The following is a 13594-nucleotide window of genomic DNA, read 5'->3' on the forward strand; positions in this document are numbered from 1 at the left end:
CGAAGGTATGTGACTGGTACAAACATGATAAACATGAGATGCATGTCTTGTAACAACATGACTACATGCTACGCTGAGGACGCGCTCGCGACCGTTTCGCTAGCTTCGCATGTACCAAACTCGGTATTATGCGACGCGAACGGACTACACAAGTAATTGACACATCCAAACATGATAATCATGATATGCGTGTCATGTAACAACATGTCTACATGCCACATTGATGATGCGCTCGCGGCCGTTTCACCAGGTTCACATATGCCTAATTTGGTATTACGTGACGCCAATGCATGATGACGAAGGAATGTGACTGGTGCGAACATGATAATCATGATATGAGTGTCATGTGAAAACATGACTATATGCCAGAGTAAAGGCGCCACTACATTTCGACTTGACGTGGTGCGCGTGCTCGCCGGCTTAGCGACGCCAGGCGCTGGTCCTGCCATATACTCGCAGGCGCGCGCAGCACTGTGTTGCATTGACGCATGCGCGTTTCAGCGCGTCCGGTGTCCCTCCGTCCCGAAAAGAGGGAGACGCAGTGTTGTTTGCGTAACGCATCAGCGCGAAACGCAGCATGTCGCATTTCGCACCGGTTACCGTTGGGCCGCGCCGACGGACGCTGGTCGCGCCTGGCGTCTGACTATAGAGTGCTCGCGTTTTGCTAACGTAGCGTCGCTTTGTCCAGCGTGCGCGTGCGTCAACGCTACATTGGAGTATATTGGGCCCTCCATGATGTGTTCGCGGCCATTTTGCTAGCTCCACATGTACCAAATTTGGTATCAGGTGACGTGAATACATGACGAAGGTAAACGACACATTTAACCTTATAATCCTGACACGCATGTCATGTAAGAACATGACAACATACCGCGCTCATAGCGTGCTCGCGGCTGTTTCGCTAGCTCCACATATTCTAAATTTGGTATCACGTGACGTGAATAAAGGACGAAGGTAAACGACACATCTACACATGATAATCATGACACGGAAGTCATGTGCGGCGTCATTTACCTCCACATTGTAACGTTGTGCTGATTTTAAAGTGACATATCAACATTTCTCAATCGTGCTTCGCATATCATCGATTCCCACTGTACGTGGGATTTGCAATTTTTTTTTTGGTGCAGACTCCACTGAACCAAGCTGTAGTCTTGAGAACATAAACTACAGTTGTGGATATTTCTCGTAGTTTACAAATTTACATTTCCTATGTATGGTGCCCCCAGTTTAACTCGATTTTTTTTTCTTGAGGATAACCGCTGGTAATTTTTTATAGAACCCTCATAGAATTTTTCATTATAGCTTCTGAAACTGCCTGGAATGAAATTGTGTATTTCTTGTCACTGCTAATCGCATTTTTCATTAAGGTTGAAATAAGGAATATATACTTGGGAAGCAAAAACAGTGCAAAAATATAGACAAGGACAGAGGAAGAGACGACCTTGTCGTCTTCCTCTGTCCTTGTCTATATTTTTTGCACTGTTTTTACTTCCCAAGTATAAACCACCAACTAGCCCAACTTTTGCTAATATTGAAAGGAATATATAATCGGTTAAAAGAGCAAAAAATTATAACATGCAGGTTACATCTGCTTACCAAGCACAACCAGAAGGTATAATATATTATTTGTGCAGACACTCCGCATTGCAAAATCCGTTGTTGTTTATCACTAATGTTACGAATTTTCTGCGTACCATCAGCTTCTTTTTATTCTTTGCCACCTGTCTGATTTTTCTTACAAAAAGCTTCCTTGATATACAGTTAAGGTGCGACTCTGTTCATACCAAAAAAAAAAAAATCTGTCTCGGCCACAGAACACTTGTTTATTATTCTGATACTCAACTAAATCATCGTCGAGTAATACTATTGACAACATGATAGTATCTGGCATGCACCGCGCACCAGCTTCTCGCGCGTGACACCAATTCATTGAGAAGTGAAAGACGACGAGAAGGCACCACGCATTCTTACACGGCAGCCCGTACCTCTTCTGGAGGAGCTGGATATCTGGCTGCCAAGACTGGACCTACCTCAAGCAGCGGTAGAAGCCCCAGCTGGAACTCGCGCACAACAGGACGTTACAGCGCCGAGCGCGTCCCCAGGGTCGTCGTCCCGGCTTCCCGGAGCATATCGTTTCATGGAGGAAGAGGCTGAAGTCTCCATAGTGGAACACGAGCACCGACGACAGCGGGACGCGAAGCCCTTTTTGTACGGCGCCGCGCTAGTGCTCTTCTTGTCGGCCTCGTTCTGCGCGGCTGCCTACCTGCCAGGAGTGTTCTCGCGACGCATCTACGTCATGGACGAGGTCGTGTGTGCATCGAGCAGCTGCCGGGCACTCTCGAGGCTCATCAACGCCTCCGTCAACGGAGACCTGGACCCGTGTGACGACTTCTACGCCTACGTGTGCGACGGCTGGCGCCGCTCGCACTCGCTCCGACCCTTGGAGTCGCGCCGAAGCGTCTTCGACGAGGTCGAGCAGAGCGTGCGCGCTCGCCTCCACGACGCACTCTGGAAAACGTTTCGCAAGAGCTTCGGTAACCGCACTGGTGGCTCGTTCGTCAAGCTAGCCATCGTGTACGTCGCCTGCGCCAAGTCTCTGACGCCCGAAGGGAACGGAGTCGTCTCGATGCGCAAGTTCCTCAAGAACATGAACTTGGCCTGGCCCGACGAGGAAGTCCCGCAAGGCGGCAATGCTACCGACCTCCTGGAGCTGTTGGTCACATTGTCCATGAGATGGGACGTTAGCGTACTGTTCTCGTACTCAGTCAGGTCAATGAGCAAAGAGAAAGGAGCCGTCGTGCTGGGACTTCCGGCGCCACTTATACCAGGCCCACTGACGGACGCGAAGAAGTTGCTGTACGAGAAGCTTATTGTGAGCATCGCATTCCTGTTCGGCAGAAAAAGCGAGTACAGCGACTTCGCACGGCGCCTTGTGGCCGTGGAAGAGGACATCGCGCGTCTGCGGGACCAAGACCACGTCCTCCTCACGTACATGGTGAAGGACCTGGGAAACCTTTGTGCAGACTTTCCATGGAAAAAGTGGATGTCTGCGTTGAACAAGAACCTCCCAGCTCAGGCGGCGCTAACGCCTCAAAAGTCGGTCATCGTGCAGCACCCGGCGTACATAGGACGGCTGCTGACGTACTTTCTCGGCCACGAATACCCGGAAGACATCAAGGCGTATTTGGCCCTTCGTGTGCTGCTCAGGTACGGCCAGGCGATCTACGACATCCGCCACGTCCAAGAAATCGTTCTGCACGCCGAGAAGGAGATTCCCGCCGATGAGGTGATGCGGACGTGCCAGCAGTGGCTCGCCGACCTGATGCTTGACACGTGGAACTCGTTTGTCTCCCAGTCGCTCGCCAAACGCGCCGACATCGAGCGACTCACGCAGCTCGTGTCGGACATCAAGAACGTCTTTTACCGCCGCGTTCGCCGAGCCGAATGGATGGACGCGGCCACCAAGAACATATCTGTCCAGAAGGCCCAGAATATCGCCTTCAATATACCGAACATAGAGACGGACGCAGCCCTCGACAAGGCGTACGAATCGCTCCTGTTGAACTCGCGGGGCGGTAGCGGCAGCTTCCTAGACTTGGTCGCGCGGCTGGTGGAGGTCAACCACGAGAGCAACAAGCTGTCTGTGTACGGCGTTATCGGCCGCAGCGATTCCGCCACGGTGCACTCCAGGGTCAATGCCATGTACGTGTACAGCCTCAACGTGGTCAACGTGAACGCGGCGTTACTGGCGATGCCTTTCTTCACTCAGGGTGCACCCCTGTCAGTCTCGTACGGCAGCCTGGGCGCTATTGTGGCGCACGAAATTATCCACGGCTTCGACGTGAGCGGCCGGCTGTACGACGAAGTCGGCAGCTTCGAGGACTGGTGGAGCAACGCAACCAATGCCGCGTATCGCGAGGCGAGCGCTTGCTTCGTCGAGCAGATGCGAAGCCTCGCCTCGTCAGCGAAAGCCGGCTCGGTGACGCTCGAGGAGAACACAGCCGACAACGGTGGCGCGCGCTGCGCGTACGAAGCGTACGTGCTCGCCTCAGAGCGAGTCCCCGTCGTCGTTCAGCTGCGCGGTCTGGAAGCGCTCGAAGACGAGCAGCTCTTCTTCGTCGCTTACTGCTACAAGTTCTGCGGTATCGAGCGGCCTTCCTCGGCGACGACGCAGCGCCTTGCCACGCACCCCGCCGACAAGCTGCGCTGCAACGTGCCACTGCTCAACATGCCCGAGTTTGCGGCCGCCTTTGAATGCGAGCCTGGAGCAGCCATGAATCCTGCGCGTAGGTGCGCAGTCTGGTAGCTGCTGCGAACACATGTTGGGACAATTCGTTCGCCGCGAATCGCTGCGTTTCGCTTCTTATGTAGCTGAAGCCAGCATATGTTCGCAACCCGCCTGTAACTAATAGGCGAAGAACTTTTCACTAATTTTCACATTTATTGTGCCTGAAGAATGATATGAAATGCTGAATTATAAGTGGACATCATGACGCAGAGAATAAGCACTGCGAACGAATGATTTAAAATGCGAACAAGAAAAGAATTCGCAAAATGCATGTGTCGTACATGAAGCGACCTTTTATGTAATAATGTAGCGAATAAACACATCGACCATAATGGTTTGTGTCGCACGAATAATCATGTTAATACGTTGTCCATCATAATGCCCGAACATTTAAAGTCGTATCAATGCATATCTCGTCGTATTATACTTTTATCGTGTCGATAACGTTGTCCGTCGAATATGCCGAGTAGTTTGTTAAAACACGTGAATGAAACTAAGTACGAGCAATCGGCTAGATTTCATCCACGTAGATATAACGTATCCACCGGACGCACTGACTTATCAGTCGATATAACACTTTTCGCTAGCCGTGTTTTTCATTACTTCCCGTTGACTCGAGCTTTTCCCGCGTAAATTTCAAGCTCACGGAGGTGCACTTGGGAGCCGGCTGGTAATACGTGGTTCAGCTGTGCTTCAATCTCGTCTTCGTCCATCAACATTACGACTCCAGCTGTCCCAGGCGTTGATATTCCTACTAACACGGGGCGTGACATGACCGCCGAGAGTTCGTGCCAAAGTTGGGGCTTAGACGTTGAGCGCCGAGGTTTCACAGCGTACAGAGTCGCGGTATCCAGGCTGCCCCTGCATTTCCCTGGAAGCATCGCGACGGCAGCTGGTGACATGGACGTCGAAGGAGGAGACGATGATGTAGTGTGGTCTCGCGATAGATCCAATGATCGCCGGAGAAAAGAACGCGATTTCTTCTTGTGCCACGCCGAACTCGGTCTATGCGATGCTTTGGCGTTCTCGTTTCCTGAGTGTTCAGGGCCAATTTTCGGTGCTGCTTCAGTGGTATGGTGCTGACTTTCTACTACCGGCACCATACGAATCGTGAGAGATTCACGTTTCACCGATTCCGTAGGCATTACGGCTTTGGTTTCGATGGGGGCATCCAGCACGACGCCAGACACAACTTTTGTAGAACCAGGTGAGCGAACAGGAGGTTCGGATTCCTTATCTGGAGGCAGCGATGCGGGAGCTTCGTGTGTAGCTTTAGTTTCCTCTAGTGTGCCGACAATTTGTTCCGAAGACACCATTCCAAGGGGCGCACGAGACTGGAGTTCGACTATTTTTTCTTCTTGACGAAGTTGAAGTTCCTTGGGAGACGACGCCTCCTGATCCACCGGCTTGTGTTCCTGACCTTCAAAGATGGTCTCAAAGTCTTCCAGTGAAACGTGTGCCTTGAGACCTGCTTCGCTCGTCGGCAGACCTATCATTAATTTGATCTCCGTTTCGAGTGCGTCAATAGCACCGTTCGCGCGTTCCTGCGAGGCTGCTAAGGCAGGGTGAAGATTCTTGCCGCTTTCCTCTAAAATTCCATATCCGACACTTTGCTCGGACAACTCCTGTACAACAAGGTTATACTTTACGTGGCTCACTAGATGGCCCCGGGGATCGCGAAGTTGTTCCATGGGCGCAGCTTCGTAGGTGGTGACCGCGTTATTGTCAGGCTCGTGAGCATGTCCCGACAGCGATGCCGGAGGACCGCCACTTTGGTGGTCACGCGCTTGCTGTCTCGTGTCTGTTTTCTTCGCACTTTTCGAGCTCACTTGTTCGCTATCCCGCCCAACTTTATCAAAAGCGTCGACTGTAGTGTGTGAGATTGCGCTTTCGTCGTGAAACGTGTTTTCAGTCGTGCACGGCAGGGTAGGCTCCGTACTTTTAGAAGGGATTGTTTGTTCCACTGCTGACAAGGTTTGATGAGCGACTTTCTCTGTGTTATCAGACGCTTCGCAAACCACTGGTGCTACACTGAGACAGGACGAAGAGGGAACCAGTTCACCCACGTTTGAATCAAGCTGGGATTGCGGTAGCGGGCGGAATGCATCGCACTGTTCGTTCACTTTGCGATTAGAGCAATCTGGTACAAAGGAAAACGTTTCATCTAATTGTGTTCGTTGAAGTCCTGAAACGGCCGTTCGTACAGCGAGTGTTGGCGAACTATCGAAATTCTGTTCAGCGCCAAAACCTTTACTCCGGGACGTAGGGCCTGCTATGTCAGCTGTATCAGCTGCTTTGTACACATCTACGCCACATCCCCTGTGGTCTTTCACAACAATTTCTGTACGACCAGAATTCGCTACGCCTTTCCCCGTGTCATTCACTCTTAGCTCCTGTAAAGTGACAGAATTCAAAGGACCTAACGTAGTAACGTCCGCCAACAGAGTGCAATTGATCGGCTGGTGGCTAAAGGTGGTCGGAAGCTCATCCCGTTCAACAGCGTCTCGACTTCTGGGTGCCATAGACTCGTTAAAGCTTCCTGTAGTGGACAGTCGGTGAGCAAAGTCTGGTGTTGTGCGACGGTCGCTAGGGCTGGAAAGCGACGTGGAGTCGGGAGGCGGCATGCCGGAGACGTCGCGAGAGGAACGCATGTAGTGCTTTCTCGACAAAACTAAATGAGAGAAATCCGGCGAAATTTCAGCTAGCTGATCTACGTGCTCGGTGTGTCTCTGCAGGACATCATCTATGGCCCCGTCAGGGCGCGACAAGAAGAAGTCCCTGGAGATCATGCTCGCCCGCCGAATCAACATTTGGTTCTCCAGCTCGGTTTCTTCTTTCCTCAGTGCACTTCCGTCAGACGCGTCAGGAAACAAGGCCTCGCTTTGCTTCAGTATTGCATCCGCCGTCGTCAGTTGAAAATCTCTTTTTGATTCCCTGTGGTGGTGGTGCTTGTGTTTTTTCGCTTGCTTGTCTACCGCGGCAAACTTTTGAGAATTTCCAGTGTGAACTCGCTGGTCCCGCTCGAGTTCGTAAGCGGGGAAATGTACCGAACCCTGCTCCGCACCCAGAAATTGAGAGGTTTCGTACGGTTCTTGATGTCTGTGCTTGTGCTTGTGCTTCGCGCCGTGCTTGTGCCTCAACTCGTGCTTGTGTTTTTTTCTTGGCCGCTTTCGGGATATTCCACCTGCGTAGCTGACGATGCCAGCCATTTCTTTTCCGCCGTCGATCACCGGCAGTAAAAGGGGATTATTGGTTTCCGGAGTGTAAGAGGGATCCACGGTATCGACGTCATCCCTCCAACAGGTGCGTATCGCAAACGCATTGAACTCGGCTGCGACGCTTGGTTCCTGGATTGCGGAAACAGTTGCTACTGCTGTCCCTTGTAAATGTTTATGGCTCGGCGACGGATTGCCGCTTCCGTGCTCGTAGTGAGCAGCACTGCTCTTGTGTTTATGGTGATCCTTAGAAAACATTCGTTTGCCCTTCTTGCCATCATGATTGTGTCCCTTGACGCTGGAGAGACGCGGGTAGTCTTCGCAGGGCAGATCGGTGGCCATACTTGAGCCTCCTTGCTGGTGAAACTTCATCGCCGGGGAAGAAGTCGCTGCGGGACTGGAAAGCAGGACTTGGGGCAACGTTGCATGTGGTAGCATGATGTGCGGCGATACTGCGCCGCTTCCACCGGTGGCATCGTGGTTTACGCCGCCTGAGTAGTTGGGTGCCGCAAACGACTGCTTCCTTGAATCTTGCGTCGACATGCCGAATCACAGGAGTGCTCCGGGCGGCCTGGACAGGCCGCCCATGGCACAAAAATTTTGCTAGGGCGACGTCATTTTGATATGCCACCAGCGATTGGGATTCCCACGGATGATCGAGCACTAAGGTTAGTCGCGATAATGGCTGGTGTTGTTTTGGCGCGAAAAGAAGGCGAACGTGTCAAGGCGGGGCTCAGTATTTGGCCCTCAATTTTTAAGAATTTTCTTTTAAAACTAACGTTCTTGTCCAGTCTCCGAGCGTGGGTGCGGGTGCTGCATTTTCAAGGACCTGCTCTATTCTACTCTCTCCGCCGTGGTGGCGTAGCGGCTACGGAAACGTTAATAAAGTAATGGTATATGGTGCTCGGCTGCTGACCCGAAGATCATGGCTCAGACCCCTGACCACCTCCTGACACCCGCATGGTTTTGTCATGGAGGCGATTGGAGCTCGCGCTGAGTGGCACCGAACGCAAGAATTGAACGTCGGCGTCATATTCTTCTGAGACGTGTGGTATCTAAATACTTAGCAAGGAATTTTGTGCCGATTGTTCATGCAGTGGCTGACGACGATGAGGAATTATGGCTGAAGTGGGTATGTGCCACATTTAATAGGGGGACAAGAACAAGCTTTTGTAATGGGTTGGAGCATCGGATGACCCACTCGTTACGCTATTCGCATTGTGCGACGACTGGTTGGTCTTCCGCTGTTTTAAGGTAGGTCATTTTCGAAAACCAACGTTCTTGAAAAAAAAGTAATTTTTTAAAATAATATTGTTAGATTTCCTGTCCATTCTAGAATATTTAGCACAAATAATTATATTGATAGCTGAAAAAGTTGTCGCGGTTTCTCCAACTCAATCCTAGATGCGTCCGAAACCGAAGGCTTCCGATACCACGGCGTCTGATACCTCGTCCTGAATGTCTCTCGGAATGCATATTATGTCATTTTAGTATGCTTTAGTTTATTCTCAAGATTTCGTAGGCCTTTTGAGATAAGGTTTTCCGAGTTCATTGAAAAATTCCACCAGGGGGCTACGGGGCGATACAGCACACTGTTTAGTTTGCGTATATGTAAGCCTGCCCATTGTTTTGTTTGGATTGCATGTATGGTGCTGTAGCACAGTTCAACGACGAAAATAGGAGCATAGTGGACATTTTGAAAGAGACAGGCCTTGAACCCGGCCACTACACAGCACACTGTTTAGTTTGCTTATATGTAAGCCTGCCGATTGTTTTGTTTGGATTGCATGTATGGTGCTGTAGCACAGTTCAATGACGAAAATAGGAGCTTAGTGGACATTTTGAAAGAGACAGGCTTTGAACCCGGCCACTACACGACGATGGCGTGACAGACCAGTGACTGCTGCCGTGTGAGGCACGCCGCGTGCAACTCAGGTGGAGACACAAATCAGGCAAGAAAAAAGAAAAAAAAATCCGTGCATCAGCTCGTTCAAAAGGAGACCGTGCCGCTTCTAAGGAGGACCCAAGCTATGAGCCTGGTGGATTGTAGGCATTTCTGATGGTTTTATTTTATTACACAGACATTCATTTCAAATCTTTAAATAATTTTTTCTCAAAACATGTTTTTTTTTGCTTTGTGCAGTTGCGCGAACAGTGATAACTCAAAGTATAATAGAGAGAGAGAGAGACAGAGAATTTATTTACAGAAAGGTAGAGAGGTCGGCCTGAGCTATAGTTTGCTCTGGCCTGCTACTCTACAAACGTATAATAAATATTTTTGCGTAGAACTCTGTATGCTGTTTTGATATATATATATATAGAGCTATGCATTAAAACAGAATTAACGAAAACGAGCAGTAACATTTTATGCTATGTCAAAGTGCATAAAAAAAAAACCCTGCCAGATATCGTTTTTATTAGTTCTTTTTTTGTGATAGCGCACCCCGGCTTTGAGATGACGTGATGATGGTGCTTAGATACACAGGCTGTTGTCCTCACTACACACCTGCCAAGTCACATTTTAATCGCATCGACCATTTTTAATGATTTGTGGGGTTTAACGTCCCAAAACCACCACATGATTATGAGAGACGCCATAGTGGAGGGCTCCGGAAATTTTGACCACCGGGGGTTCTTTAACGTGCACCCAAATCTGAGCACACGGGCCTCGACATTTCCACCTCCATCGGAAATGCAGCCGCCGCAGCCGGGATTTGAACCCGCGACCTGCGGGTCAGCAGCCGAGTACCTTAGCCACTAGACCACCGCGGCGGGGCCGACCATTTTTAACTTATGACTGTTGGCGCAACACACATATTTCGACACATTTTAATTTTTATGTAAAATAAAAGTTTTCATTTTCTTCAAATTCATGATTTTAAACATTCAAAATAACTAAGCTTTACACAGCAAAAGTGCAGTTGTAACTTTCAGACCATAACTGTGAAAATTTTAATCGAAGGTGGTGACCTACCTTGAAACGCTTTATAAGTCGTATTAATGCGATTGCTTTCCCGACATCAAGCCTGCCTAAGGCAACTTTGCCACCAAGTCACGAGCCCCTTTGCGGCTTAGTGGTAGAAAACTGGGTTGGCATTCAGCGGACCCAATAGCGAGCCTGTGTCATTGGTGGTAGATTATTATTTTTTTTTTCTAATTTCGCGCGATGTGGTTACGGACACCAGTGGCGGAGCGCAGCTGCGCGTAACCAGAGTTGTGATATCATAACAGATTTCGCTGGAATATTTGCTGGAGTGGAGGAGACGGCCCCCAGGTGAAGTCGCGCTCCGCCATCTTGCCAGAAGCAGAAAGCGCGCCCTCCGCAATTCAAGCGGCTGCGGCCGCACAGATGTTGACCGGTGTTCTAAGCGTCCGAATGTTGTAATGGATACATGGTGCCTTTATTAAGGCTACATAGGTCAAGCGAAAAGGTTTTCTGGGACAATGTTTTAGTTGTATCATATTCCGAGCTTGATCAAAACTACTGTATGCCGGAACACATGCTTTTTGATAGCTCTCAACCTGTATTCACATATCTCATGGTCATATACCACTTCGGAGTGTGCTGTTTAACGCTTGTGTCATTAGATGACGGGATGACTGGTAGCGAAAACACAGCGATCTCACATGTTAGAGGCACTTGTCGAATTGTTACAACCGGACTAGACTGTGACTCGCAAGCTGACCGACTGGGCTGATTGATTGATTTGCGGGGTTTAACGTGCCAAAACTACGATATGATTATGAGAGACGCCATAGAGGGGGGCTCCGGAAATTTCGACCACCTGGGGGGGTTCTTTTACGTGCACCCATATCTGAGCACACGGGCCTACAACATTTACGCCTCCATCGGAAATGCAGCCGCCGCAGCCGAGATCTGATCCCGTGACCTGCGGGTCAGCAGCCGAGTACCTTAGCCACTAGACCACCACGGCGGGGCGACCGACTGGGCTAGATGCGTTTCTAAAGCATAGTTGCAATGTTCACTGTGCACATACTTGTGCTTGTTGATGCTACGAGAGTGGTAAACGAGTGGGAAAATAACACACCGTTAACTAAAATTAAATAGGCGGTTCCGTCATTTCGTTTTTGATTACTGGCAGCGGCGTAGCCAGAATAGCTCACAGTGCACGACACGGAAGAAGTGAGGCTATCATGAATCTTCACCAGCTAGTCTGGTCATAAACCTAGCGTAGACATTTTTTGTTTTTTTGCTTGGGCGGGGGATACATTTTGTCGTTTTCTGGAGGGGCACCCCCTTGAAGTCACAATTTTTCGCTTTCTATGCCATGGCGAAAAAAAATGGGGGGGGGGGGGGGGGGTATGTGCCGGGTGTGCCGATTCCCGCAGGCTACGCCCCTGCTTCTTAGTTGTGTTAATTATAAGCTTAACTCGCTACCACGAGGCAACACATAGAAACCTGTCTTTTTTTTTTACATTCGTGCCTCTTATTTTGTGATTTGAAGTGCAGCGAGCAAAAACCAGTGTCTGAACTGTGCACTGTTTGGGGTGCAAGAAAGCGATCATAACCGAGGGATGCTCGTGCCGCTATTTGTATTCAACTTGATGATGTGAGTTGCATCGACTACACGACAGCTCTTACAAAAAAAAAAGTTCACGTTTCCTAAGGCTAGCTAAAACAGTGCCAGAAGAAAATTCTACCATAGGGAAATTGTAGTGAACCAAAAGAGCGAGGCTTTGTCATCAAGCTAAAAGAAAATGGATGAAGAATTAAAAGCTCTTCTCTGAGAGTAGGGTGGGGGGGTGGAAGGCTCACGGCAGCTTTTCCACATACATACATACCTCTTTTTTTCGATGAGCACATTCTTTTGTACATGTGAAGCTATGGACACACACTTTTATACTCCACGCAAAGAAAGTGGTCGAAATCTACTTATGCATAAGATTTCGTCACATAAAATGCGACATGCCGCATTTCGCGCCGATGCGTTACCCGAACACGGCGTCTCCCTCTTTTCGTGACGGAGGGAAGCCGGGTGCGTCGAAACGCGCATGCGTCGAAGCAACGCAACGCGCGCTTGCGAGTATATGGCAGGACCGGCGCCTGGCGAGGCAACGCCGGCGTGACGCGACGAAATGAACGCCGGTGAGCACGCGCACCGCGTCACGTCGAAATGTATTGGCGCCTTGACTGTGACATGTAGCCATGTTCTCACATGACAAGCATATCATGATTATCATGTTTGCCCCAGTCACATAACTTCTTCATCCGTTGACGTCACGTAATACCAAATTCGGCATATGTGAAGCTAGCGAAACGGCCGCGAACGCATCATCATGAGTGTGGCATGTAATCATGTTGTTACATGACACGATGTCGTCATTATCATGTTTGGATGTGTCACTTACTTTTGTCGTCCGTTCGCGTCGTGTAATACCGTGTTTGGTACATTTGAAGCTAGCGAAATGGCCGCGAGCGCATCATGAGCGTAGCACGCTGTCATGTTGTTACATGACACGCATCTCATGTTTATTACGTTTGCACCAGTATCATACCTTCGTCATCCATTCACATTCCGTAGTATCAAATTTGTTATATAAGTGAACCTAGCGAAACGGCTGCCAGCGCGTCAAGAGCGTGGCATGTAGTCATGTTGTTATATAACACGCATATCGAGATTTTCATGTTAGGGTCTGTCGCTTGTGTTCGCCATGCAATCATATCATACCATACAAGTTTCGCAACATGTCATGTGAACGAAACCACCGCAAGAGCAGCAGGACAAAGAATTGTGAATCATGACATCCATGCATACATGTCATGATTTCCATGTTATGACTAGTGAAATATGTTCTTCATACAGTCATGTTTTACCATACCAAGTTTGGTATCGATACCACTATCGAAACGGCCAGGAAAGTTAAAAGTCGTTGGCGGCTAGATTGATAGATACGCTCAAATTCGCCCAAGTTCGCTAAGAAATGCTTCGATTTTAAAACGGGCATTGTCGGAAAACAAGATTAATTAACGCCCAGCTACAAGGTACATGCGCGAGTGCTGCGACCATGTGGCCCGTGACAATAGGTCTGTTCGATTCGCCTTCACCACGTGAACCAGTTCACGAGG

General features: G+C 49.5%; 1 protein-coding gene across 1 annotated transcript; it reads left to right on the forward strand.

Annotated features, from left to right (window-relative positions):
* The first annotated feature begins 2140 nt into the window (after window positions 1–2140).
* On the forward strand, window positions 2141–4309 carry LOC119178552 (neprilysin-1). The gene has a single exon (XM_037429759.2). It carries the CDS (start codon window positions 2141–2143, stop codon window positions 4307–4309), a length of 2169 nt encoding a protein of 722 aa, XP_037285656.2.
* The last annotated feature ends 9285 nt before the right edge of the window (window positions 4310–13594 follow it).

The sequence above is a fragment of the Rhipicephalus microplus genome, chromosome 1, assembly GCF_043290135.1.
Source record: "Rhipicephalus microplus isolate Deutch F79 chromosome 1, USDA_Rmic, whole genome shotgun sequence".
Lineage (NCBI taxonomy): Eukaryota > Metazoa > Arthropoda > Arachnida > Ixodida > Ixodidae > Rhipicephalus > Rhipicephalus microplus.